This window comes from Castor canadensis, chromosome 7 (genome assembly GCF_047511655.1).
Source record: "Castor canadensis chromosome 7, mCasCan1.hap1v2, whole genome shotgun sequence".
NCBI classification, from domain to species: Eukaryota; Metazoa; Chordata; class Mammalia; order Rodentia; family Castoridae; genus Castor; species Castor canadensis.
In genome coordinates, this window is record NC_133392.1 from 139,721,780 (window position 1) to 139,749,092 (window position 27,313).

A 27,313-nucleotide genomic window follows, 5' to 3' on the forward strand; every position below is an offset into this window, starting at 1 on the left:
CCAGGGGTGAGGAGGACACACACAGGGGAAGGTCCAAGGCAGAGCATGACAGCCTAGTGGTAGGGAAGCCTGAGAGGGTGGTGGAGGCACAGTGGGCAAGGCAGTGAGAAAACCAGGACAGCAGTGTCAGGGGCCAGTGGTGGTGAATGTGCCACCACTACTTGGGGCTTGGGAAATCACATCATGGTCTAGTGTCACCAAATGGCAAGTCCCTTTCCCTCTCTGGGCTTCATTTCCCCACTTAACCTGGGAAAGGTGGCCTTGATCTCAGAGTCCTCCCAGTGCCAACATTCTGATACTCTAAGGTCTCCTTCTTGAGTTGCACTGGATGTCGTAGAGCTTGTTGGAACCTTGAAAATGGCCTTGGCAAGTGAGAGTCAGGACAGGCATGAGGAGGCATGGAAGCCAGGGAGGCAGGATCTGGTTTGGCAGGAAAAGAGGCAAGGCAGGGTCAAAGGAAGGTTTCTAAAGGCCCAAATCTCTGTGTTTGCAGGACAGATAAGGGGTTCCAGGGAGAGGGGAGCCTGGGCCTGGTAGAGAGAATGGGGCAGAATGGGGCAAGATAGAAAGTGGAATCCAGGCACAGAGAACATGAGTTGGCTTTGTGATCCCATGTGGAGGTGTGCCCCACAACCTGTGTATGGACATCCGTGTGTGTGATCGTGTGTCTGCTCGTGCTTGTAAAGTGTGCATTACAGCCCTCTGCTCTTGTGCCTGTGCCCTTGCCCCATAAGGTTCCCAACCCCAGGGCCTGGGCTGGGGGAAGGTACATCAGAGTCTGAGCACCAGGAGCCCTGGTGTCCTGTCTCTGAAGTCCTGCCTGTGGTGAAAGCTTTCTTCTCCTTCATTGCTTCCCCACTGCTTTCTCCCAGCGAAAGAAGTTACGGTATTCAGACCTGGATTTTGAGGTAAGTACTGTGTATATGTCCGAGGGAGGGGCATCTGACCTTGGAGGAGCCAGTCCTAAAAGTGGTCCAAGCCCCATTTCAGAGCCTGACCCCAAGCCTCTGAGCCTGTGGTTTTTGTGGGATCTTCCCCACTATTTCCTCCTGCCCAAGCTTTTGGCTCTGGGTTGAAGATAGAGCCAGCTTTGTCCCAGAGGGGCCAGCAAAATGCAGGGATGTGGAGCCCAGGATGCTGAGTGCCCTCGGCAGGGGGGACAACCGTGCTGCCCTAGGGGAACACTCCTCTGACACCCGGTGGCTCCTAGAAGGTGATGCACACCCGGAAACGACACTCGGAACTCTACCACGAGCTCAACCAGAAGTTCCACACCTTTGACCGCTACCGCAGCCAGTCCTCGGCCAAGGTGAGGGCTCCCTTGCCTGTAGTTCAGGGCCTGGAGGTTGGCCCCTGAGGTCGGACCCCATGGCAGAAGGAGAAGCAATGGAGTGTGTCCTCAGGCAGGGCAGCCAAACAGGAGAAGTGGACTCTGAGGGATTCCTGCCCTCCTGCCCTCCTCCCCTGCCTCACCCTGCCACACCAAAGACATACCCATTGCATGAGCAACAGTTCTGGGACTACATAGGGGTGGGAATGTGGCTTGGCATTTACGGGTCTATCAGGATCAGGAGCGAGGGTGGGCAGACAGGGATATGGTCTTAGGGGGCCACTCAGCACAGGGTTCAAGAGCCCCAGTGCTGGAGCCAGGCAAACCTGTATCTGAATTCTCTTTTGACACCTAACTGATCTGTAACGTTGGGCAGTCCTGGCCTTCTTGGGGTCTTCTCCATTTGTTCTGTACAATGGGTGAAGGGTACTGACCCATCATCATGGGCTCTTCTGGCTCCTTCCACAGGAGAAGCCCAGCCCTGGAGAGCGTCCTGGCCTGTCCCAACATCGGCGGCATCAGAGCTGGAGCACCTTCAAATCTATGACACTGGGCTCACTGCCCCCCAAGCCCCGAGAACGGCTGGCCCTGCACCGGGCAGCAGCCTGGGAGCCCACAGAACCGCCAGATGGCGACTTCCAGACAGAGGTGTGAGTGCCACGCCGGACTGCCCACTGCACAGAAATATATATCTCTCTATTTTCACACTCCACTTTGGAACTACCCAGGAGCCAGCGCCCCTCCCCCTCCCGAGGCTGGGCAGGAGGTGCAGAGGACTCAGCTGGGCGGGGGAGCCAGACATGGCATGGCCTGGAGGCCAGGGCCCCTCCTCGTTTCTTAGAGGCCCCTCAGCCACCCACCAGAGCCTCATCTTTGCCCCAGTCTGTCTGTCCCTGTCCCGGGCTGGGGAGGGGGGAGGGAAACTTTGTTGGGAATAAACTTCACTCTGTGGATTTGGTTGCAAAGCTGTTTGGTTGCCCCAGGTAAAGGCCCAGCCCTGGAACCCTGACTTTGCTCCTCCTTATTCTCATCAGATTGTGTGATGGAGTCAGGCCAGTCCTAGCCTGGGTTGGCTCTGCTCTCATCTTTGCCCCTGACTCCCTAGGTGACCTTGCACACATTCTATTCCCTGTCTGGGCTGGGGAAGAAGATGGAGAATGTGGGACGGAACCCCTTGTGTCTGACTGGCTGGTGGCTGCCATTCACTGGGGTGCAGGAGCACACTGCCTAGACTGAGTTGTGAGGGGTGGGGTCATGTGAGTGCTAGGAGCTTCACGCACATGACCTCTACTCCCTCACAACATCCTTGCTGGAAGGTTTTAGTTTGTCCCTTTTTGTGGCTAGAAAATGAGGCTAGAGATGGAAAATGACTTGCTGAAATAAAGGTCACAGTCAGAGGCTAGGACTTCAAGCCAGGCTTGGTAGAGGTGGTACTTCAGCTCAGCTTCTTGGGCTTGACCTTCCTGACTGCAGGGAGTTGGGTTGTGGTCGAGCCTCAGGTGTCAGTCTGGGCCAGGGTTCAGAGAGGGTGGAGTACAGAAGCCAAGCTACTTTGGTCAGGGCTCCAAGCCTCATTGCTGCCTGAGTTTCAGGGCACCCAGGAAGAGGGTCAGCAGGTAGAAATGTCTTGCAGTGGTGCTCCCATAGGCAGGTAACAACTACAGCAGGGGCACAGTTAGTAGGGCCATGGCTGCTGCTGGCCTCATCATTTAGCAGCATGCCCATCTCTGGGCCCTCCTACTCTGAGACACAGACCCAGGCCCTTGGAGAGCTAAGAGAGGAATAAGCTGCTGTAGGAGCTTGGGGGGGGGGGCGGTGCAAAGGAAAAGGGCCTGACCAGCAAGGTGGGCTATCCCAGCTGACAGTCTCCTTGAGGGGCCTAGCAAAGGGGATGCAGCCCCTTTGGAGTTTTGTAGAACTTGATGGCACAGGCTTCCTGAGTCACATTTGAATCCTGCCTGCAGTGGGCCCTGGTCAGAAGAGGCACATGAGCAGAGTCCACTGAGGACAAAGCTTCTTTTCCACCTCCCTCCCCTCAGATGGCCCCAGTATTTAGTTGTACAAAGCACTCACCCAGGCACTGCCTCATCATCCAATTCTTCCAGGTCGATGTTGTCACTACCCTATTTTACAGATGAGGAAACAGGCTCAGAGAGGGGACAAGACTTTTCTAACCTCTCATAGCTTGTATACAGAGATGTGGCCAAGAATGGGCAAGATCTACCAGCCAGCTAGCCACTGGGAACTTTGTTCACTCATGAGTGCGTGCAGGGCAAGGACAGCCATGAGTGTGTGGGGCCAGCCTGGGGTGATGGGCCCAGAGTCAGAGGATGTTCCATCTCTTCCTGGCTTGATCTCTGTGTGTGTGGCTGGCAGGTCTTTATTTTTTCAGGCAGGCATCCTCATCCCCTGGGCTCACCAGGCTTCCTCCTTACAGCTCTCACCATTACTTTACCCAGAGGGGAAAAATCTTTCCAAGTAGAAAATCCCCAAGGAAGGAGGAGCTCTGATTGGCCCCAGGCACTGTGATTGGCAGCTCCCTCAGGAATCTGGTAGAGAGGTAGGGGAAGCAGGCTCCAAAACAGGGCTTATTCCTAGAAGGGGGTGATAGGTTTGCCTAAACAAAGCCCCTTCTTCTGACCTTGTGCCAACAGATCCTACCCCATATCCTGGCCAGGCATTTCTTTGAACTGCCCCCTGTCACCACCTAGCAGACTTCCTAGTGCCTTTCCCTATGCTCCCATTCCCTCCTCCCCAGCCCTGGGCTCCACTGTTTGGGGCTTTCTGGGGTTGAGCTTCAGTGTGGGCTTCCCTCCCTTCTCACAGTTTCCTGCTTTGCATCTGAGTGGGGAGGAAGTTGAGTGTCCACTTTGTTGATTCTGCTCTATCTGTGGCCACAGCTGCCAGTAGAGGTTCCTGACAGCTTTGAGACCTATCACTTCTGTGGTCAAGACTGAACTTTTCTGCCTACCCTGCAGTCCCTGCTCCGCTAGACAATGACTTGCCATGTGCCTTTGGACACATGGGTTTTCTTATCCTTGGCCTGAAAGTCTCCCCGTTTGGGCTGACAATTTGCTATTTCTTTCCTGGGCTTGAATCTCTCACCATTCTGACCTTATTTTCTCGGCCTTCAGTCCTTTGTGCACATGACTCACGTGTAACTTTTCCAAAATGCAGATCTGGCTGCTGCCCAGCTCATATGCCTTCCATAGATCCTAGAATAAGCCTAGAAGTCAAGGCCCTTGGTTATATGGCCCTGGCCTGCTTCTCGCTGGACCCTCTCTTACACACATCTTTCTTTTTGTTTGAACTCTCTCCTCCTGAACTGGCAAACCCCTTCATGCTTCCAGACTCAGCCCAGGAAGCCCCCTCTGCGATGCTGTTCCTGAAGCCCCAGCTTAGCAGTTGCTACTCACTGGCATACTGGGTGCCACAGCCTGGGTGCACACTGTCACTGCTGTGCTGATCATGCAGAATGGCTACTACTATGTGTGGTGCCATGTGTAGTACTATCAGTGGAGCTCTACTGAGTGAAAGGGTAGAATGCACAGAGCTCGCTGAGCCTAGGTTTCCTCATCTGCAAAATGGGGATAATAATAATCTCTCCCAAGCCTTCCTCACTGGGTATCAAAACAAAACTGAAAATGATTCTTGGGGAGTTTTTTTTTTGGGGGGGTGCTGGTGATTGAACCCAGGGCCTTGTACATGCTAGGCAAGCATTCTACCAGCTGGGGGTGTGACTCAGTGGTAGAATACTTACCTAGTATGTAAAAAAAATTATTGAGGAGCATATTGTAGGCATTATCTGCTCTTAAAGTTCTTCCTCCTTGGGCCTTGGCACTATCGCTAGACCCCAGGTGGGATGCTGTCCAGGGTGCTGAAAATGGGCTCGTCTTCTCCCAAGAGACAAGGAGGCAAGCCTGCAAGGCCCAAACTCAGCTGCAGCCTCTCTTTGCCTCTCCTTGGGTCCTGGGTGAGCAGACCATGCCTTACCTTCATGAGACTAGGCTCTGGGGATGTCCACAAAAACACAATGTAAACGATATATTTAAGATTTTCCTGTAGCCATTTTTTTTAAGTTTAAAAAAATCAAAATTAATTTTAATAATATATTTAACCCAATATATTAAACATACCATTTCAGTATATAATCAATATAAAAAATTAGCAAGATAGTTTGCATTCTTTTTTTCATACTAAATCCATGAAATCTCATGTGTATTATGCATACAACACATCTCAATACCATCTTACCATCTTGCCTGTGCTCAGTACCCACGTGTGGCTGGTGGCCACCACACTGGACAACACTGCTTTTGAGCAGTGTCTTCTGTGAAAAGGAAGCACCTTGCCATGACCTATTTCATTGTGATCCTAAGAGGTGCTGTATGGAAAGCTCCCAGCACAGTCCCTGCTTGGAGGTTCCAAGTCAGTGCTCCTGGAATCTAGATGTTCCAGGGTGCAGGTGGGCACAGAGGGGCTGTGGGAAGTAGAAGATCCTAAGGACACCTGTGGGATGGTATCAACTGCTGCAGGGCTAGGGGAACGGTGAATCTACTACCCAAACTCCCTCAGCCTGTCTTCTTCCTTCCCACCTGCAGCCCCAGGCCCTGGGAGAAGGAAAGCAAGTTGGGGTTGGCACTCAAACACACACATTAAAACTCAATTGTGTTTAATTCATTTCCATTAGGCACCAATTAAAAGGAAATTAGGTGGCCTGGGTGGCCCGAGGGAGGACCTGGGGCAGGATGCTGCTGACTTCTGCCTCTTTGGATTCATTTCCCTCCATGCTTCTCATGCTCACCCTGGTAGCTATATGGGGCCCACAAATGGGTTTTTCTAGGGCCAGTACCCCCCACTTCCATATTCCTTCTCCCAACTACGCTAGGAAAATCATCACCCTCTCAGGCCCTCAAGACATGTGAAATGCCTAGGGCAGGGGAGACCCCCTTGAGGGTTTGGGACATTAAGACTAGTGGGAAGCCAAGGAAAGGGTTGAGCAAAGGCCTGGCATGATGAAATTTATATATTAACAGGATTTCTCCGGATTGAAATGAGTTGGGAGGGCACTGAAGAGTGAGGGTGGCTACAGAGACCCGCAAAGAGACTGTCCATAGGAGATGTAGAGGGATACTTCTGAGGGGGAAGGGAGTCAGGTCCTCATTTGGACTGGCCATAGCGGAGGCTGACTCTTGGGCTTCTGTCTTCCCCCTGATGGATGGCCATGCCATTGGCTTAGGGGCACAGAAAGAAGGCCAGCTTTGGGAAAGACAATGATGAATTTGACCTTGGGCATGTTAACTTTAATACAATGGAGGAAAGTAGGTGGTTGGACATACAGGGCTGGGGCTTGGGAGGGGCCTGGGCTAGAGTCACTGACCTGGCAGGAAGCTGATTGGAGTGGGATTGGAGTGAGTGGGAGGTGAAGGAATAAAAGAATAGACAAGTCTTCAAGTGGAGCTTTGAAAAGGGAGAGAGAAAATTCAGGACCTGCAGTAGGCGCTGAAGGTGAGGAGGGTGTCCTTACTCCCTCCACAGATCCTACATAATGACAAGACCCAAAATGACCAACTCTACTAACCTGGGAGGCAGGGTCCTGAGGCCCAGTAATGGTATTATTGCAGAGATTGATTCTGCTCATTTGCTGGGCTTCAAGCCAGTCACAGCTCCTGAAAGGGTATGTAGGGGGTGGGGGGACACACTCAACAAAGCCTGGACTCTAAGACCTTCTGAAAGCAGGAAATTCGGCTCCATGTGGAAGCTCTCTGGAGCAAGATGGAGATACAAGCACAGTACCCCAGCCACACCCTACTCCTGAGCAGGCGAGAGCAGAGGAGAGCCCTCTCCCACAGGGCCTGGTCCAGGTTGGTATGTCCCCCTCTCCTGTGGTGGCACTGCATGGTTCCAGCCATCAATCCAGGCATCCCTAGAGTCAACCAAGAAAGTCAATATTTAATTTGGGCACTATGTTAATGCTATTGATCACCAGCCCCTCCCACTTCCTCAGGCTCATTTGTCACTTCCCACTCACTGCATGCACTGGGGGTGGGCTCTGGAGCCCAGTGGAGGCAGAGCTCAGCTTGGAGTTGGCTTGGGGAAACTAGTTTGCATGGGAGGGTGCTGCCCTGAGCCGCCCAGCATCCATTCCCCTTGCTTTGTCTGAGTTTCCCAGAGCTCTGTCCCTGGGAAGGCCTATAAGGTGGGGAGGGGAGGTCAGCTTTTCTTCCTGCTGGGGACAGAATCTAATTCCCTTCAGGTCTGTACACAAAGCAGTTGTGAGAGGTAGAGGGAACCTGTGAAGTATACCACTGTAAGACAGAAGTGAGTACAGCCTTGAGACGCAGAGTCCACGGGCTGTGCAGGCTCAGGCTTTTTAGGTCCTTCCTTAGTTTCTAGTGTGTCTGTGATGCTGTGGAGCCCCCACGAAGATCCTGAAATGCTTTATCTCTAGGTGCTGGAGGGGGCTTGGGGGGAGTGGTGAGCATAGAGAATTAGAGCCCAGCTGGGCAGGGAAAGGGAGGCTGGAGGGACCACAGGGCCTACTTCAAGTCTGGGCTAGGCTCAGCTCTGCTTAATTCTTATCAATACTGTGGATCAAGTGGTGGACTAGGCTCCTGGAGCCAACGTCATGTCATGAGGGAACAATTGGACAAGCCCTGACATCTAGCACCGGGTGACCTGATGGAAAGTCTGAGTCCAGCTTGGGACACAAGCAAGTCAGCAACAACACCTGTGCACACTCATCTAAGCAGAATTCTGCTTAGATGAATTTATCCATAATTTTACTATTAAAAATCCAAAAAGATGTATTCACTTCAGCACACATGTAAGTACTATGTGTCATGGAATAGTACAATTTCCATTATGAATTATGTTTGGGAACGCCAGACTCCTCTCAAAGGGCGGGGCACATACATGTTTTCATCTGGTCCAGATGACCCCCATTCTGAGCTGACTAAGAACTCAGACACCCAGCTGACCCACTTCTGAGCCATTGAGTCAAGCCTTGAATCAGGAGAACTTGACTCGATCAGTCAGTAAATAATGTCTGTGCTGGACCTTGGGTGGGACACAGACAACATAAACATAAGGAATATAGAGTCTCTAAGAAGGTGCCAAGGTGGAGAGGCTGGGGAAAGGGATTTTCCTTCCACGGGCCTTTGATTGCTCTTTGCATGAAGTTAAGGCTGCTAGGCAAGTGCTCTACCACTTGAGCCACACCCAGCCTTTGCTCTAATTCTCCCCGCTGACTGAGCTGCAGCCACATGCCTTCGTCTGCTCCTCACACTCATCTCAAGGTTCTCTTCACCCAGGGCAGTTGCATTTGCTGTCTCTCCCTGGTTTCCTGCCTTGCTGGCTCCTGCTCTTTTGATTGTTGCTCCAGTGCTCCCCAGAAAGACCTTGGCTACCTCTTGTCTTCTCTGAATCATTTTTTTAAACCACATTATTTTAATCCTTCCACAGTACTATTTTCTCTTGATCTGAAATTGTATCACTTATTTCTTGCTTGTCTGTCTCCCCCACTGGACTGTGAGCCCCTGAGGACAGAACAGGGCCATAATTTACTTATATACATGCTGTTGCCTGGCACATGATAGGAACTTTAACAGACATTGCTGAATGAATGAGTGAATGAATGAATGAGGAGACATTGGGAGGGGAGTGTCCAGGAAGCAAATGTTGCTGAGAGTCTGGGCCTTGCTCCCCGCCAAAGTGTCTGTCTGTGCCTGGGGTTAGTGGGATGGGAGGCTGATGCTTGTGCAGGCCTGAGAAAGGGGGAGCCCCATAGGGACACCAGCCTCAGGGCATGCATATTGCAGAAGGCTCATTCCTTGAATATTAACTTGCTGTTGGACCAGAAGCCCTGACTGTTTCTGAATTTTTCACTGTCAAGGCCAGTGGCTGACTGGGGAAGGGTGATGGGAGGACAGAACGTCTGCATCCAGAGGCCACATATACTTTTATGTGGGGATCGCACGCAGCTGTTTAGTCACGGGCTTGCTCCCAGGTGTCTGTGCATGACACTGTGCAACTGCACATCTGAGCATGCTCCGCTTTAGCTGGCCTGCAGGGCACACACGTGAGTGGGTTTTACATGCCATCACTTCCGAGCTCAACCGAGGGTCCCTAGAGACCACTGAATTCCACTCCCTCCATTGTGCAGAAGGAAAACGGAGGCCCAGAAGGGAGAGGATGCTTGAGGTCACCCCTTGAGTTCATGGAGACCCAGAGCTGCAGCTCAGTGAACAGTGAGCACTTGGGGAGAACCTATGATGTGTCCTGGCACTACGCTGGACACTGAGGACTCGCTATGCCAGAGACTCCAGGAAACCGAGCCTGGGGAAGAGGGAGGCAGACATGGGCATGAGCAATAGGCTCTAGAGCAGGAGGTGTCTCCTCTCCCTTGTGGGGAGAGTGTCAGGGAAGACAGCAAAGGAGACACTTATGCTAAGCTTAGAAGACTAATTGAAAGCTCAACGGGCAGAGAAAGGGGAAAGGGCACTTCAGGCAGAGGGTGCCACATAAGCAAAGGCGCAGAAGCCTGGCAAGTTTGGGGAAATGCAAATAATGCTGTCTGGCTGGAGAGGAGCATAAGTGGAGGATGGGTTACAGAGATGAGGCTGGGAGGGAGAAAGGTGGGCTGTTGATCCTAGTGGGCCTTGGGGGCTGTGCATCTGAAGGCTAAGGGGGAACCACTGAAACCAACTTGAATTTTAGAAGGATTTATGAAGCTACCTAGTGAACACACACATTAAAATGAATTCAACAAATACATTTTGAGCACTTACTGTGTATCAGGTGTCATGCTGGGTCCTGAGGATATAGTTCTGAATGAGGCACACGTGTTCTCAGCTCTGTATTGGAGATGTACAGAGACAGGTGTTGCAGGTAGGAATCTTGGCACCCAAACAAGAAACACCCTGTTTCTATATTCTCTTTAAACCAGCTCCAATCTGACTCATTCTAAGCCCTTTCCTATGGACTGGGAGAAAATTCCACCTCAACCATCACTGGCCCATAGGTTTGTGAGGGACCTGATGCTCCCACCTGATCCTAAGCACGGAGGAGGTACCTCCTGACCTTGCTCACTTTGGTCCCACAGAGATCCTGTTGTCCTAGTCCATGTGGTTTCTTGAGGTTCAGTGACTCAGCTGTTCCCCTGCTACTTTGGGAAACTGAGGCTAGTATCCCAGTGCTTGGGTTCCAGGCTACCCAGGCGCATTACCACCCATCCCTATAGCTCCTGTCACTTACCAGGGAGGGCAGTGGGGTCCACTCACAGGATCCCACTTCTGCTCCCTGTACAACTAGTTGCTATCTCTCCTCTGTCCTCTTCTCCTTGTTTCTTGGGAACATCTAGCACAGTTGCTTCCAGAAGGTTAGCATTTTCAAAAGTCAGGATGAGCCATCAGACTTCAAGCAGCTTTTGTGTTCAGCCCAGCACAGTTCCCTGAGGCTAGGAAAATCAAAGGCCTTGGCTACCAGTGTGGAAGTGGGGGGGGGGAATACAAGGGAGCAAAGCAATTAATATCTCAATAAGCTGTACTGCTTCCAGAGTGACTGGGCAGATAAGAGACCCAGGCAGGAACTACTCTGTGAAGGACAGGGATACACTGGGGGCTGGGAGTGCTTGGAAGAGGCACCTAATTCACACCAGGATCAGGAGAGGAGTTTCTGCCAAACTGAGCCCCCAAAATGGCAAGGATTAGGCCAGGGAGAGTGCTCTAGGAAAAGGGAGAACTGACGCTGTTTCGACTGATGGAAGGCAGAAAGAGCTGGTGAGAGTGACTAGGGCACAGGAGTTGTGTGGGGGTTGAGAGAGTCCTAAGTCCCAAGTCAAGGTTTGGAGTTTATCTGGACCATGAGAAGCCATGGAAATATTTTAATTGAGAGTGACATCTGTGAAGGACAGATGAGGCACAGAGGAAGATCAGAGGCAGGGACGGCAGGTGCCAGGGGTTTCAGGAACCAGTGGCTGGAATAAAGAGAAGGCAGGTTCCCAAAATAATCATGAAGAACCAGGCATAGGACCTGGCACTGGCAGAGGAGGGTTGAGTGTGAGAATGGCTCCTGTTTCTGTCTGGGTAAATCCCAGACATGAGAACACAGAGCAGAAGGGGGTCCTGTGTATGCACAGGTGGGACATCAGGGAGAGGAAAGATTCCAGGTGCTGGGGCCCCTCTCCCCACCCTACCTCTACACTCCGCGATTCCCAAACTTCCCACTAGATGGTGCCGGGAGAACGGGCTCCACCTCCCATCCTCTACCCCTCATTCTCAAAAGGAAGGCCCTTGACTTGGACCTCTCCAAACGCCGGTCCCAGAACTCGCCACGAGAGCACTTTATGTTCAGTTGTCCCGACTCCTCAGGACTGTGGCCTCAGTCTTTGGGGCTCCATGGTAGGGGCATCAGTCTAGAGACCTCTGCCCAAGTGCCACCCTGTGCCTCCCCGTGCCTATCTATACAAGGTTGTTCCGTGCTCAGAAATGCCTTAGCACCTCCAGCCTTCAACCTTGCTTGGCTTCTGCAGATACGTCCTGAAGATTAGAGGCTTCTAGTAACAGCTGGTTTCGCCCTCCCATCCTCCACCCACGAGGCCCTCCTTTTTCCTGACCCGGAGCCCCTCACGTCTGCCCTTCCCTACCCACCCCGTCCCATGCATCCAGACTCTGGTCTTTGGGACCGGATGGAAGGCTGTCCAGGGCTGGGCGGGGCCAAGTAGGAGGTGGGGCCTAGGATGAAGTCAGTGAAGGCTCCTCCGCTAGTGGAGTGGACCGAGGCGTTCCGAGGCGTGGCAAGATGAGGCTAGGGGCGTGGCTGACGATCGGGTGGAGTCAGGATCCCGCAACCCGGCAGCAGGGTCCCCTCTCCCGCCCTGACCCCCTCAGTCGCCCAAGTCCTTCCCGTCCTGGCCTTCAGTCCAATAGGCGGCCATCCCGAATCGGGAGGTTCCTGGCCCCACTTAACAGAGGTGGTTTCTCGGGAGGCCGCGCCCAGCTCTCTGGAACTGCCAGGCCTCGAGGGAGGGGAAAAGGGGACCCGTCTCTGGGCCTGCGTCGCACCCCCTGCGCAAGTAATGATACCCCCGCCTCACGTGCTTCCATCCTTTTCTGGGTGGACGGCTGGAGGGCCTGGGGCTGGAGCCCCGAGAGGGAGGAGCTGGTCAGACTCTTGCGCCTGTACGGAGCCTCCCTTCCCTGTTGCTCTGTGCTCAGGCCTGGAGCCTATCTAAAAATAGGCCGAGGCGCCAGAACGTGCCCACCCAGGCGGGGGTCAGGGAGGCCTGAGTCACCAGTCCAGAGGGCCTTTCCCCGCTCTCCCCACGGGAGCGGAGGCCGCCATGACGGCCGGGCATCACTCCGAGTTTCTTGGCCAGACTCTGTGCTCTTGGTCATGCGGTGCCCCCTTCCCAGCACGTCAAGCAGTAGCAGCCATAGCCACAGCCGGGAAGGATTAGGAGTTCCTTGGCCTGATTTATTTGATTGTTTTTGTGTGTCTGGCTGGCGGGTCCCACCCTGGCTGGGCAGTCACGTCTACACCTGCCCTTTTCTGGGGCTCAAGCTCACCAGGCTGTTTTAGGCTTCTGGGTGGGGACATGGTCCGGACAAAAAGCTCTGACTGAGATCTTAAAGGTTCTGGAGCAAATACCCCCATTCTATAGATGAGGAAACTGAGTTCCAAAGGGAGGAAGGGGTCCATCACCCAGCAGAGTGTGCTGGGATAGTCTTGCATGTCAAATTCCAGCTCTGACTCTTAGTGGCCACTTGCTTAGCTTCTTTGAAGCCTGTTCCCCACTGTAAAGAGCTCATGTCGGGGTTTATGCTCATTTGCCTGTAAAATGGGTGGTAGTGGTACATATTTAGTACTGTCCTTGTGGTTAAAATAACTTTTTAAAAGGCAGCAGTAGCTGGTTCAGTCCCAGCTCTGGCACCCATTTTTCTCCCCTCCTCCAATTCAGAGGGGGATTAATGGGTGTGGTGTGAGATCCCCTCCTGGAGGGAAACTAAGGTGGTGTGGGGCACTAGGATGTATCTGGAATACCTGGTAAACTGAGGTATGTATTGGGCCTCAGTGTTGGGAGAAGGGGTGGCATCCTGGGCCTTACACAGTTTTCACTCACCTAACCCTTTTCCCCATCCCAAGGAGGGGACACGTTTGGGTCATTAGAGGTTTAAGACCCTCAAACTTGAAGAATTGAAGGGGCTCAAGAATCCTCAAGTTCAGCCTACTCTGGTTGCCAAAAGGCTGGGAGCCACCAAAAGTCAAATGTTTTGAGGCAGATCCTATTCTTGAACCCAGAATCCCAGGTTCTATCCCTTCACCTTCCAACTATTTGTCTTCTTTTGTCCCCAATGCCTGTTCTGCATTGTCAAAGCTGGTGGATGCTCCAGTTGGTTTATTTCTTATCCATTATGTTATTATTATGGTATTACATGGAGAAAAACTGTCTTATACTTGTCAGAAATATCACTGATCTCTTATACAAACTGAGCTGTGTAAATAGAGAAATGGGAAGACAGAGGGAAATGTCAGAGATGAACCTGGGTGTGAGATACAGGGCATGACTCCCCCATAAAGTGCCAACATCTTCAAGTGTTTACTATGGTTTAGTCGTATACGTTATCTCATTTAATCCTCACAACAGTTCATTTGATTAGGTGTTATTATTAGCATCCAATGTGACAGATATGGAAACCGTGGCTCAGAGAGGTGAAGGAATTGACCTGGGAGAACAAAGCCAAGAAATAGCACTGCCAGGATCAGACCTTCTCTGATCTTTGATTTTATTTTTTGCCTTGGTGAAAAAGTTGGGTTTACACCCTGAATGTTCCCCTCCCCTGTCTCACTCCTGTAGCCTGTCTTGCTGGCCAGGTTGTCAGGTCTCTCCAGCCCCGCCCTGGGCACTGCTGGGATGAGGTGGGGCCTGGCAGTAGCCAAAGCTTCTCTCCACCCAGAGATTCCAGGATTTTAAAACATTTACAAGTCCAACTGTCTGAGTCTCTCCCATGCAAAGAAAGAATCTGGAAGTCCCTGGCGGCTCCCTTCTTCTCCACGCCTGCTTCACGGGAGTCTGCTGGGTTTGCATCTCAGGGAGGGTATTTGTCCTCAGGAGCTGGGCTCCCTCTTTCATTCATGTGCAAGTATTTACAAAGCACCTAGGCTCTGGGAGAAAGGGTAGCCAAGTCCTTCTGGGCCTTGCAGTCTAGCCGGGTACCAGATGCTCTGAGGAGTCAATGGCCAATAACGGAGTATACCCCTCTCTCCTCCAAGCATCTGCTCAGATTCACACCCCCCCCCAAACTCCCACCAAGATGGGTCCCAATTGCCTTCTCCACTCCCAAGTAGGACGGAAGGCAAAGATAGTCTTTAAAGCTAAATGTTGGGAGGAGAGGGAAGACAGCCAACAGATCGTGTGTACTGTGGTGGTGAGGTTACACACACTCATTGTATGTCTGGAATAGCTAGCATTTATCGAGTTCCAGGAACTACACTCAGCACTTTACATGTACCCTCTCAGTAACCCTCACTCCTTGTGAGTTAGGGACAACTCCATTTTACCAACCAGAAAACCGAGGCTCACTCCAGAAGGTACAGTCATTTGTCAACAAGTAAATCAAGAAGTGGGATTTGAGCTCAGTGATCCCAGAGATGGAGTCCCCATCCTAGCCACTATGTTAAGATCCTATTTGATGTTTACAGGTGAGTAAACTAAGTCCCAGAGAGGCTTAAGGGTAGGTTCAAGGTCACACAGCACAGCAGGACTGATTTGAGTTGATTAGTAGCCAGAAGGATGCTTCAGTAAGATATACAAAGTATGTCACCAAGGCCTTGGGAAGCCAACTCTTGTCCTGAAAGGTTGAGATCCTTGCAGGGTGGGACAGGTCCTGGAGGAAGGCTTGGGGCCAGCCCAGCCTGGGGTTCCTCTAAGCTGCCTGTGTACCACCCTCACCCCTACTCCAGGAGGGGTGTCACATTGACACCAGGTGAGACAGTTCAAGATGAGATCCTAGTTTACCTTTAGGATACAATGCAGACTGAGACCCAAGGTCACACAATGGGTAGAGGTAAGACTTTTGTACCTGCTGCCTCTCTACAGGTCCCTCAGAAAAGATGGGCAGACCCCAGGAGGCAACCAAGCTGGGACCCAGGATACCTGGAGTGTCTCCCTCCTCCAGTGGCCATTGCCACATCCACAGATGTGCCCATCAGGGTCTGGGCTTACTTCTTCAGAAGCTCCAGGTGTCAGATAACATGAGTGACTTGAAGCAGCATGCTCTGACTTGGTCTGGGTAGCGGGTAAAGGTTGTTGGGCTCAGGGTGTCCCTGATGGGCTTGCTAGGGCCTGCAGGGCAGGTGGGCATTAGCAGAGTAGAGTGTTGGCCCTCCCTCTAGGATCATAAGGTTGCCAGCCAGCAGTGAAAGATGGGTCTCCCTGCTACAGGAATGCAGACAGCTGTGGAGACATGGTGACAGCTGTGGCAGTGATGACTTAGGAGAGAGAAGAGGAGGGTGGAGAGAGAAAGATAGAGAGCCAGAGGTGCAGACCTGGGGACAGAGATATGGCCAGATGGAGGTAGGGAGAGATATCCAGAAAGAAACAGTGGTCTGGAAGTCAGAGGTAGAGATAGAGCCATAACTAAATAGACAATGTGAGAAACAGAGACAGAGACCAGAGACACAAAGGGATAGAGCTGCAGTGTTGGAAACAATGGTGAGAAGGATCTGGGGAGTGGGACAGAGTAATGGAGTAGAAAAAAGAGCTAGAGAGCTGGAGATGTTGTGCAGACATGGAGGAAAGAGAAGAGAGACAGGACAGAGAGCCTGTAGATGCTAAAGGAGGCAGAGAGGTGCCTGGTCCTCCTGTCTGGTCTCTCCTCCCTGATGCAGAAGTGTGCATGTGTGTGCACACGTGTGCACATATGCACCTTCATATGTGTGCCTATGTCATGTCTCCAGTGAGTGTAGTCTGAGTGCAGGATGGGGAGGACACACGTGTTTTTACCTTATTTGCTGGTTAGTGCCTGTGAAGCACCAGACTCAGCTGTTGGGCAGTAGGAACGGTGGACAGGGTCACTTCAGAGAGACAACACACTAACACTGTGCAGAGATTTCCACTAGGGCTATGGGATAGGGAGTGACGGGTTTTCTCTGCAGCTGGAGGTCAGGGAAAGCCATGCTGAGGGACTAAATAAGGAGGTGAGCCTTAAATATCACAGAGCCAGCCTGGCAAAGATGAAGGGCACATGCTTCCAGGAAGAGATAAATTCAGACTGAGGGGCACAGGCTTTGGGGTGAGGTGGAGGACTAGAAGGCAGAGGCCAGATCATGAAGGAAAGATTTGGGGTTTTAATCTAGGCATAATGATTAGAAAGCAATGGATAAAACTTGGGAAGGATCTTCCTGGCTTCTAGGCTGGGATGGGGGTAAATGAGTTATGAGCAGTGGGCAGAGCAGTTGGGAGATCTTGCAATGAACTTCCAAAAATGATGGTGGCCTGGGCGAAGGTGGTGACAATGGAAGTAGGGGAAAGTGGGGAGAAGTAGATAATGTGACCTGTGTTTGGGGGTAGAGGTGACAGGATTGGAAGGAGGAGGTGGAGGAAAGGAAGACACTAAACTTAGGTTTTCAGCCTGAGTGTCTGAATGAATTATGGTGGCATTTACCAGGATGAGGAAGCCAGGGAGGAGCAGATCTGTGAAGAGAAATCCATCATGTGTGACATGTCTGTGTCTGTATCTGTGTGCACCCATACCAGGGCCTAGGTGTGCATGTGTGCACATAGGATCTACGACCTCCTCACAATCCTGGGACATCCAGACCACCTCTGCTTGGACGTGTGGGGGCTCCTGGATCTGTCCTGGGACCAGGCTCTATCTTGGCTTTTACCAGCCCCTAGGGCTGTCCCTGCCAGATGGGGATTCCCAGTGGCCAGCTGGGGTAATGGGAGGGCCCTTGAGCGCTGCCAACATCTGGGCCTATTACCCCAAGCCCAGGAGGCCTTGCTAGCCCCACCCGGCAGCAGCAGGCGGGCTCCAGGGCAGCTGGTGGCGATTAGCAGCACTGATTACCTCGTGGCGATGCCATCTGGGGTGAGGGCACCGAGCCCAGCCCCACGGGATACCCTGCTTGCCGGCATGCAGGGCCTTCTGGGCTGAGTGCATGTGAATGCATCAGCATTGCTGCATGTATGTATTTACATTCATATACATATGGCAGCCAAGTTCATGTCTGAGGATTGTATAGGAGCTGAGTCCATGTGGTCACCTGTCTGTGTGTACATATATGTGCATGAGATCCATAGACATCTCTGCTTGCGTGTCTGAGTAATTATGCCTGTGGATACATGTCTATGTATATGTCTGTGTACATATCTGTGTCTGTGTACTTGCATGTGACTGTGAACATCCAAATTCAGACAGTGCTGTACACATGCATTCTTTTTTTTTTTGTGGTGCTGGGGAGTGAACCCGGGGTTTAATGTACACTGGCAAGCACTCTACCATTGGATTAACATTCCCCAGCCCATTTTTACTTTATTTTGAGACAGAGTCCTACTATATTGCCCAGGCTGGCCTTGAACTTGCAATCCTTCTGCCTCAGCCTCCCAAATAGCTGAGATTACAGGCACTGCATGCGCTCTGAGAATTATTAGTTGTCTGTGTGTGGGTATGTCCAGGGATATAGTCCTGTGAGGCCTATATGTGTCTTTCTGTATCTATTTAGGAGGAGGTGTGCTCTGTGGTGTGTGCACATGTCTGCGTGAACATGAATGCTGATACATGCATGTGGAATGTGCTGTGTGAAAACATATATAACTGTGTGCACATATATGTCAGCGGAAGAGACAAGGCATATTTCTAGACTGTGTCTATGATGGTAGATCTGGTGTGTCCCGGGCTTGGTTATCTTGTGAGCCTCCTTGGGGTGCTATGGGAAGGTCTCTGAATTCCCCCTTGTCGGGTTCCTGTATCCCTGGGTCTGGCTGCTCTGGGCCAGCCACCCCATGCCTGGGGCATGAGCTGGGGAAGGGTGGGCGTGGTAGGATGGCACAGGGGGTACTGATGTGATCTTGGGCAAGCTGTATTGTCCCTATGTTTCTCTTTCTCATCAGCAAGATGGGGAGACCAGAGAATGTGGCCGCACAGGTTGCTGTAAAGATGAAAGACATGTGGAATAGCACATGTGGAATTCTTAGAACATAGCCTGACCTGTGTGTGTTCCCTGCTTTTCCTGAGTGCATCCCTAGGCAGTACTCCATGGGCAGGCCCAGCTTCATCTGCCCACTCCTCCCCCCAGAGGTTCTGAAAGCCCCACCCCCTGCCTTTGCCGCCTGCTGAGCTCAGCACTTCCCAGGCCCACCACTGCCACCACCACATCTGGGCCCAGCTCAGTGCAGGAACCACAGTGGGGCGCCTCTGTGGTGTAGCTGGGGTTTCCACTGACTCAGCTTCTCTGGGGCTGGAGGTGGGAAATCCCAGGCCTGTCCTCCCCCTGCCTGGGTTAGATGGAGCCACAGGGCTACAGCTGTACTGCCTGTTTCAACAGGAAGCCCACCCCCAAAAGCGAGGTACTCGAGGTACTCCCGTTGCTCTCCCTTCAACCCCCACATCCAGCCTACATTCACTGGACTCTTGAGCTCATTTCTCTATGGCTCCCCAACGTTGGTGTCAAGAAATTTGTTTGCTGCTTCCAGGGGGGACTCCTGGGGTGGGGGTTCACCCAGTCAACTTCCCCTATCCCTTCTTCCTCCCAAGTACAGTTTTTCACTCAACCTCAATTCCTTTTTGCCTCCTGGATACAAAGCAACCTGGTGGACAAGTTCTACACCCATCCCTACACCACCCCACTCCATTCTCTGCCAGTGATCCCAATAATGAAAACAGCAGCAAATATTTCTCCTCTTTTGTGCCAGACCGTGTCTAAGCACTTTTACAGACTTGAACTCCTTGAATTTCCTTTAACAAAGCTACTGTCACTCTCCCATCTTACAGATGCACATGTAGAGTCATAATTAAATAGTACATTCCATGCCACAAACCCCAAGCCTGGAGGCGGGGGCTGAACCCTTCTAACCTCATGCAGCAAGGAGGAATTCTCTGGGCTCCACTTCTTTGGAAATGAGGCCAGGACAGAAGGGGTTAATTTAGCACAGGAATAGAGGTGGGGGGATTCTTCTCCCCCCGCCCCCCCCCCTGCAGACAGAGGGACAGACTGCTGCCTGAGAATGCTAGGCTGAGGAACTGGAAAAAGCTGACCACTGAGGCTTAGGCGGCAGCCACGTCACAGGGTTCCATGGGCCTCGGGAGGAGGGTCCCCACCCCCCCACCCCCACCCAGTCTTCTGGGGGCCCAGCCAGGGAAGGGGGGCACAGAGGAGGCCCTTCAAACTCCACGCCTCCTGCCTGCCCGCCGCAGGCGCCCCTTCCAGGACAGCTCTGGGCACGCAGGGTCCCGCCTCGCTGCTCCCCCGCCCTCCCCTGGCTCACCTGGCGGGGTAGCAGGAGGGGCGGGCCCGGGCGCTGAGCCAGGCCAGGAGCGCCACTGTGTGTCCGGTCGGCCAGCACCTCTGCAGTCGCCGCCACCGCGCCCCTCCCGGCCTCCCTCCTCCTCTGGCCTGGCGGGCTGGCCCAGCTGTGTTCCATTAGCCGCCCTGGCAGGCCCCCAGCCCTCTGGAACCGCCCCTCTCCCCCCGCCCCGAGTGGCCGGCAGTCCCGGCAGGCGTGCGCGCACTCAGCCGGGAGAGCTCCGGGCGCCGGGAAGCTGGGGATCCGCGGCTGGCAGGGAGAGATCGCGGACCCCCAGGGGGCCGGTGGAACCCAGACCCTGCTTCCCCTGGCGGGCTGCCCTGGGGCGCCCTGGTTTGCTTAGTGAGAGGCTATCCAGATACCGGTAAGTGGGCATAGTTTGGGCAGTCTCCCTGCTCAGGCTGAAGGGCCCTTTCTGCCTCTGACTTGCTGTGTGGCCTGGGGCAAGAAGCATAACTTCTCTGGGCCTCGCTCTTCTTTACTGTAGTAGCAGGGTAAGCTCTAAACTCTCAAGTCTGTGCTTATGTGGAGTCAGACATCTCCTTGGAAGGGTCTCTCCCTCTATCCCTGTAGCCCTTCGCAGTGGAGGCTAGGGTTTGGGAACCGGAAGAGAACAGGAGCACATCCATGTTCACGCCTCCACATGCACCCTCATGCCGCCCACAGCTGGCAGCCCTTCCATTGGCTGGCAGTAATGAAGGCCAGGGTAGGGTTTGAGAGGTGGGATGTGCACACTGCTAGGATGGGGGTGACTAGGATAGACGGGAACACAGTTCCATCCCAGGGAGAAGTGGCCTGGAGTCCATCCTTCCACATACACTGGGGCAAGGGGTCCTGTGTGTTCTCATTTCCTATCCATGACCAAGGGAGGGAAAACAGGATTCCATTGGAAGGCATGAGGTCAGACTTGCATAAGAACTCCCAACAGGAAGACCTCCTGGAGGGGTGGTCATGGGCTGGCTGGGTGCATGTGTGTATGTGTGAACTGGCATGTCCATAACCATGCCTGTGTGCAGGTAAGTTTCTATGCATGTACTGGTACGCATGTGTCCGTGTGTATCTCTTAGCGCCTGTGCATCTGCATATGCTGGGCTGACACACGCGTGGCTGTGTGTGTACTCATGAGCTGCCTGTCCTGGGGGAGGCCAGATGATGTATGGCTCTGCTGGCTGCTTGCTGAGCTTGCATTGATTTATCTGAGCCCATCCATCAGGGCTTAATAAAACTAAAAGACCAGCATCCATCAGTAAGGAGATTGGCAACAAGGTTCTCAGCCCTTGTGACCTGATCGTCTGCCCACTGTATCCCTAGGGGATGCTTCCTTGGCCCCCACACCACCCTGCAATACCTGCCAGGAGACTCAGCCCATCTTTAGCCCCTGACCTTGTGGGCGCTTGGCAGGGCTGCCTGTGCTGAGCCCATGCAGCCTGCCAGGTACCAGGCTGGTGGACGCCAGCATAGTGCACAGTTGTTAAAGTATTGAGATGCTTCCAACTGTTCTGGTAAATAGCCTCTGTCTTAAGCCCCCTCACTCTCCCAACTTCTGTGGTCTTCTAGGACCCCCTAGATTTCTCCTCAATCCAGCAACTACCATTGGCACAGCCAGAGGCTGGGCCCTATTTCAACACTCCAGCCAGCATTCTGCTCTGTCTGATGGGTGTCTGTGCCATACCGGTGGTTAAATATTTTGATTATTACCCCTGCCCAGATCCTAGCCCCAGGCTTGTGTTGGGTCTCTCAGAGGGACTGACGACTGGCTAGACCTCTTCCTATCCCAGACCCAGTGTCTTGGCTCCACAGGCTGGTGCTGCTGGCCTGAGCATGGAGCTGTGCTGTGGGAATTCAGGAGCCTGCCTTCCCTGTCTCTGGCTTTCAGGTGCTGTGGCTGTGACTGACCCCTCTTGACCAGTATGTGGGTATCATGGGCTCCTGGCCTGTGGCTGCTGGGTCTCTGGGCTACCTTCAGCCATGGGACAAATACAGGTGAGATGACACAGAAAAGTCAGAGTACCACAGGTTTGCAACTGGCTCCCTGAGGGGCTGGAGTCTTTGCATATATGTGTCCAGGTATGTGCTAGTCATGTGAGCATTTATGGGAGAGTCTAGGTGATGGGTTCAGGGTGGCCTGAGGTGTTTGCACATGAGACTGTGTGAGTGAGCTGAAGAGTATCTGTGTGTTTCTGACTCTATGGGCCTCCGTATTTGCATCTTGTAGTGGTTCTGTGCAGCTGTACCTGCTCCTGGGTCTCTGTACAGGCCCCTTCCTCAGTACAAAATCCATCCTTGTATACCTTGCTGGCATGGGCAGGGTGGGGAAGAACAGTGCCTGTGCTCTTCCTGCAGAAGGCTGCTGGAGCCTCTCTGCTACTTTTTGTGGTAGAGACTCTATCCTCCAACCAGTCCTTTTCCACACCAGCCTGGATCTACAATGAGGGGCCCACCCCAAGGTACACACTCTGGACAGGGAGAGGGTACAGCTTTCCAGGGCCCAAAGCCAGGGGAAGTTGACAGGGCAACTTGCCCAGCCTTGCTGGGTGCCCTGCAGGCTCACTAGCAACACTGCCTTGCCAGGCAGGAGCAGAACTCCTAGAACCCGAATCCAGCCAGCTGAGAGAGGCAGAAAAACCAAGGTGCAAAAGCAAAGCAAGAGGGGCTGTGAATTGGGGGTGTGTGTAAGTGTGAGCGCGCGCGCGCACACACACACACACACACACACGTACATGTTTCTGCGTGCATGTGCAGGAGTTTTGCTCTCTCCCTTGCCAGGTCCCCTGGCGGGGGTGGGGGGTAGCTGGGGCAGAAGATTTCAACATCTGTAAGGAATCTGGGCCCATTGCCAAGGGGTGAGTCACCCATTACTTCTGCGATGCCGAAGACAGTGATGGTCTTTCCGGCCAGACCTGGGGGAGGGAGACTCCAGTGGGGTCACCATACCCAGGGAGTTCCTTCTTCCAGCCAGGCTAGCTAGGGAGTTGGCTAGCTTCTAGTAGCCAACTTTACTGTCTTGTCCCAGCTTCCTGTCTGCCTTGCTGGGAAGGCCTTTTGATTCTAGCCTCTATCTGTCCAGTGTAGCACTTCCCCCATCACTGCCCTGGGGAGAGGGAGGACCATGGCTGCGGGTCTGTCCCTTCAGTGCTTTGGAGACCTGCATGGACCCATGCCCTTCACCAGGAGCCATTATCCCCCTTAATATGCCCTATCTGGAGCCACAGGCCCTAGTGGTGCCCTTGAGCCTGTGGTCCCCTCAATCCCCCTGTCTCTTCTCAATGTCTCACTAGGTGGTTATCCAGGTGAAAAGTCATTCTGTTAGCTGAGACTTGGGTCTGGCCCGATTGTCTGTTTTGGATGCGGGAAGTGGAACCCCACCCATTGCAGATAACACGTGGACCAGTTGCACACGGTGTCCCTGGTGGCATGGGTATTCACAGTGCAAGCATGTGCAGACCTGCATACACAATTGCACATAACACAAAGTGTTCATGAACCTGACATTTGCTCACCCCCAGAGTACTCTTCTGCCCCCCCACCCCCGGGTGTACACCATGCAGGGAATACATGAGTATCCTCGGTTTGCCACCCTGTCCATGCTCTGGGACTGCCTGGGGTTTCTCTCATCCCCTCTCTTGCTGGTTTGGACCCTGGCTGAAGTGTTGGGAGACTTGAGTACCTGGAGTTCTGGTCCTGAGCTGCTGTGGACTCATTCAGTGGCCTTGGGCCAGGCCTCAGTCTTCCTGATTGTATGCTGGGGGGGTCCTCCTGGCTCCCTGGGCAGCCAGGGCCAGAAGGCATGTGTGAAAGTCACTTGAAAGCAGGGCTGGCGTAAAGATCCAGAATGGGGACTCTGGGTTCTCCAGGACCTAGCTGGGCAGCTGCATCATCTGAGCCCCTATTGCTCCCTCATCAACTTTGTTCCAGGTGAGCGGTGCCCACCTTCACAGCAAGAAGGACTTAAGTTAGAGCATCGCAGTGACCTATCAACCAACGTGACTGGTGAGGGCTCCTTCATTCCTCTGTTTCCCCACCTTCATCCTAGAGGGGCCTGTATCCTTCTCACCTGCCTAGCTGAGCCCTTCATCTGGTGTTCCCCTCCCCACCCTGCTGCACTCCCAGGCTTCAACCTCATCCGCCGACTCAGCCTCATGAAGACGTCCACCATCAAGAAGATCCGCAATCCCAAGGGGCCACTCATCCTGCGGCTGGGGGCGGCCCCAGTAACCCAGCCCACTCGGTAAAGGTTTTAGTGGGACCCCTGAGAATGTATAGGACCTCAGCCACACCCCCAGCAACTCTAGACATGGGGCCTAAGCCCAGCTTAGGGGTCATTTCGTTCCTTTTCCTGCCAAGAGTCATCCTGGCCTCACAAATGGAGCTTGTAAGGTGGGCTGTGAGAGGGCACCTGGAAGCCCCACCCCCCATCTCTGGCTAGCAGTAGGAGGGACCAGGTTTGCATCCTGTAGGCACTGTGAGAATACCAGGATGGGGGCGGGGACCTGGCAAACATGGTGTACGCCTGCATGTCTGTGTGTGTGCCCACGTGTGAAGTTCAAACTTCCACCAGTCCTTGGATAGTCTGGCCCTTATTTATTTCTCTGGTCTAACTCCCCAAAGGTTCCTCTCTCTTTCTTGATGCTCTGTTCTGCAAAATCTTTTCCATATTTTTCTCAGCATCTCTCCTTCCACCCCAGGTCCATCAGGTCCATCCCCCGCTAGGGATCCTGGATTCCTTGGAAGCCCTCACCATAATTTAATTCATTCCAAGGATTCTTTGTTGATGATTTCCACCCCATTAGCCTGGAAGGTTCCGTGGTGGCAGGTACCTTCTCTGTATTTTCACCACGATTTTTCCCAGCATTCAGCCCAGCACCTGGCACTTACAAGACACTCAGTAACTGTGTGCAGAGCCAATGTGTGCATGTGTTTGGAGGTGTGTGCTGTGCATGTCTCAGGCAAGCTCATCAGTCCTGAGGGCCCAGGGTGAGCAGTGCCTGGATCCCACCTGAGCCTCAGAGCAGCCTCTGCTCTACCCTAGACGAGTGTTCCCACGGGGCCTTCCTGAGGAGTTTGCCCTGGTGCTCACACTCCTGCTGAAGAAGAACACCTACCAGAACACGTGGTACTTGTTCCAAGTGACCGATGGAGATGGGTACCCACAGGTGAGCACACCACTCTTACAGCTCCATAGAGTGTCAGGTGCCACCAGCCCAGCTCAGATTCCATCCAAGCTTGTCATTGCTGGGGCCTCACTCCTCCATCCCAGTGCCACCCTCAAGGCTAACCTTAGCCTATCAGTGTCATTGATCCATCACCTCAACCAACTTTCTTCCCTTTCTGGGCCTCAGTTTCCCCTCCTGTGAAATGAGCTTGAGGGCCCTTGACTTTGCCACGCTGTGGCTCGAGCTATGAATGTCAGGCCTGTCCCTTTCCCAACTCTACACAGATTTCCCTGGAAGTCAACAGTCAAGAACGGAGTCTGGAGCTCCGGGCACAGGGCCAAGATGGCGACTTTGTGTCCTGCATCTTCCCAGTGCCCCAGCTCTTCGACCTGCGTTGGCACAAGTTGATGCTGAGTGTGGCTGGACGCGTAGCCTCCGTGCATGTGGACTGCATCTCAGCCTCCTCCCAGCCCCTGGGGCCCCGGCGACCCACGCAGCCTGTGGGCCATGTATTTCTGGGCTTGGATGCTGAGCAGGGCAAACCTGTCTCGGTGAGTTCTAGGTCACACCCTGGCCTCTGCTCCTACCTTCTGGGAGCTCCCTGAATGGACCAGGTACTTCCTTTGCTCAGAATCCTCCCATGGATCCCATTGCCCTTCAGATGAGCCTAAACATACTAGGTTGGCATTCAAAGCCCTTCGCAATCTGGAGCCTCTAAGAGTCTGCAGCATCCTCCTCCTTTATGTCTCCACATAGCTCTGCTCTGCTCAGTTCTGTCCCAGTCTTCCGGTTTGCCTACTACTTTTACACGTGTATGTCTTTGCCTATGCTGTTCCTGCATACTCATCCACTGAGTAGTGGCTTGAATGAAATCTCCCCCTCCTGTTCCTCTGCACTGCCTCTCCTTTCCTGCACATGCACTTTTGTTCTGCCTTTGGTGACTGTTCTGTTATTTGTTTATGTATTTATTTATTTACTGGGTTTTGAATCAGGGCCTGGAGCTCCCTAGGCAGGCGCCCTACCTCTTGAGTCATGCCCCCCAACCCTTTTTGGTTTGGGTATTTTTGAGATACGATCTCACACTTATGCCCAGGATAGCCTGGACCACGATCCTCCTATTTCTGCTCCCCACCTCGCTGAGATGACAGGCATGCACCACTGCACCTGGGTTTTATTGGTTGATATGAGAGCCTTGCTAACTTTTTGCCTGGGCTGGTTTTGAACCTTGATTCTCCCACTCTCTGCCTCCACATGCCCGGCAACAGCTTTATTCTTGATGGTCTCCCAGGCCAGACTGGAAACATCCTAATGGCAAATCCTGGGGCGAAGCCATCTTTGGGCCTCATTGGGGGCCACAACACAGAGCTATTTGATTACGCGAAATGAAATGAACCATGTGTCCTCTGCAGTTTGACCTTCAGCAGGCACACATCTACTGTGACCCGGAGCTCGTGCTGGAAGAAGGCTGCTGTGAGATCTTACCGGGTGGGGTGAGTAGCAGCCCTAGCACAGCTGGGGCAGGGGGGTGGGGAACTGCCTAATGGCACAGTGTGCTGGAGACGGCGGGGTGGGGGTGGGGGGCTGGAAGCAGGTGTGTGGTGGTCTGTACTGTGTCTGCTGTACTGACCCCAACTCTTTCCTCCACACTGAGCAGTGCCCCCCAGAGACCTCCAAGGCCCGCCGGGACACTCAGAGTAATGAGCTCATCGAGATCAATCCACAGACAGAGGGCAAGGTCTACACCCGCTGCTTCTGCCTGGAGGAGCCACAGAACAGCAAGGTGGGTGGGCAGGGTGGGCACAAGGGAGACTGCCTCTCCTCTGACCTGACCAAGGTCTGCCACTAGGGGAGGAAGGACACTGGATGCCTCAGCCATTTGCAAACCACCCTGTAAGAGTCAGGGAGGTGGAGAGAGGCAGCCTGCAGGGTGACCCTAGACCCACCCACCTGTAGGCATTGAGAGTTATGCCTGTCTAGCTCTGGTACTTCCAGGTTGATGTTACCCAGGCCCTCTGAGGAAGGAAAGACCAGGCGTGCTCCTGAACCTGATGGAGGAGGACGGGGATTCCTGGGCATGGAGACCGGGTGGCACTGTTCCACTCAGGACTCCTTACCACCCAGCACCATGGCCAGCTGCCCCGTTCACTCCCAGGTTCTTTGGAGGTGGCAGCAGGGAAGTCCAATTCTTCCCTCAGCCCCACCCTCTAGCTGGGCAGTGTCCCTGCCCACCGGGCATCATGCCCAGCTTCTGGCTGCGGGAACACAGAGTCCATTGATTCACCCACCGTTTTCTCCGACATCACA

The 27,313-nt window shown here is 53.3% G+C and overlaps 2 protein-coding genes and 1 long non-coding RNA gene across 17 annotated transcripts in view; 2 read left to right on the plus strand and 1 right to left on the minus strand.

Annotated features, from left to right (window-relative positions):
- Positions 1-2,283, plus strand: part of Adgrb2 (adhesion G protein-coupled receptor B2) — a 36,420-nt gene extending 34,137 nt beyond the window's left edge. For 8 of the 11 annotated variants that reach the window (XM_074080717.1, XM_074080718.1, XM_074080716.1 and 5 more), the window contains 3 exons: positions 873-908; positions 1,211-1,309; positions 1,799-2,283. In XM_074080717.1, coding sequence (XP_073936818.1) covers positions 873-908; positions 1,211-1,309; positions 1,799-1,984 — 321 coding nt within the window. In that variant the 3' untranslated portion in view covers positions 1,985-2,283. The remainder of the gene's footprint in view (positions 1-872; positions 909-1,210; positions 1,310-1,798) is intronic. The other 3 variants (XM_074080719.1, XM_074080724.1, XM_074080725.1) reach the window with 1 other exon arrangement.
- Positions 2,284-5,397: 3,114 nt separating this feature from the next.
- Positions 5,398-19,957, minus strand: LOC141424989 (uncharacterized). 3 transcript variants are annotated; one of them, XR_012449998.1, is made up of 4 exons: positions 19,818-19,957; positions 10,586-10,787; positions 10,120-10,185; positions 5,398-7,256 (listed from the first exon to the last, which is right to left on the minus strand). It is a non-coding gene; the product is annotated as an uncharacterized lncRNA (long non-coding RNA). The 3 variants fall into 3 exon arrangements; XR_012449996.1 differs by lacking the exon at positions 19,818-19,957 and adding an exon at positions 12,426-14,164; XR_012449997.1 differs by lacking the exon at positions 10,586-10,787 and having other exon boundaries at positions 19,818-19,949.
- Col16a1 (collagen type XVI alpha 1 chain) overlaps positions 19,848-27,313 on the plus strand; it is a 48,664-nt gene continuing 41,198 nt past the window's right edge. For all 3 annotated transcript variants that reach the window (XM_074080713.1, XM_074080714.1, XM_074080715.1), the window contains exons 1-8: positions 19,848-20,220; positions 21,733-21,839; positions 23,772-23,846; positions 23,967-24,084; positions 24,886-25,009; positions 25,294-25,560; positions 26,419-26,499; positions 26,664-26,789. In XM_074080713.1, the coding sequence (XP_073936814.1) occupies positions 21,767-21,839; positions 23,772-23,846; positions 23,967-24,084; positions 24,886-25,009; positions 25,294-25,560; positions 26,419-26,499; positions 26,664-26,789 (864 nt within the window). In that variant the 5' untranslated portion in view covers positions 19,848-20,220; positions 21,733-21,766. The remainder of the gene's footprint in view (positions 20,221-21,732; positions 21,840-23,771; positions 23,847-23,966; positions 24,085-24,885; positions 25,010-25,293; positions 25,561-26,418; positions 26,500-26,663; positions 26,790-27,313) is intronic.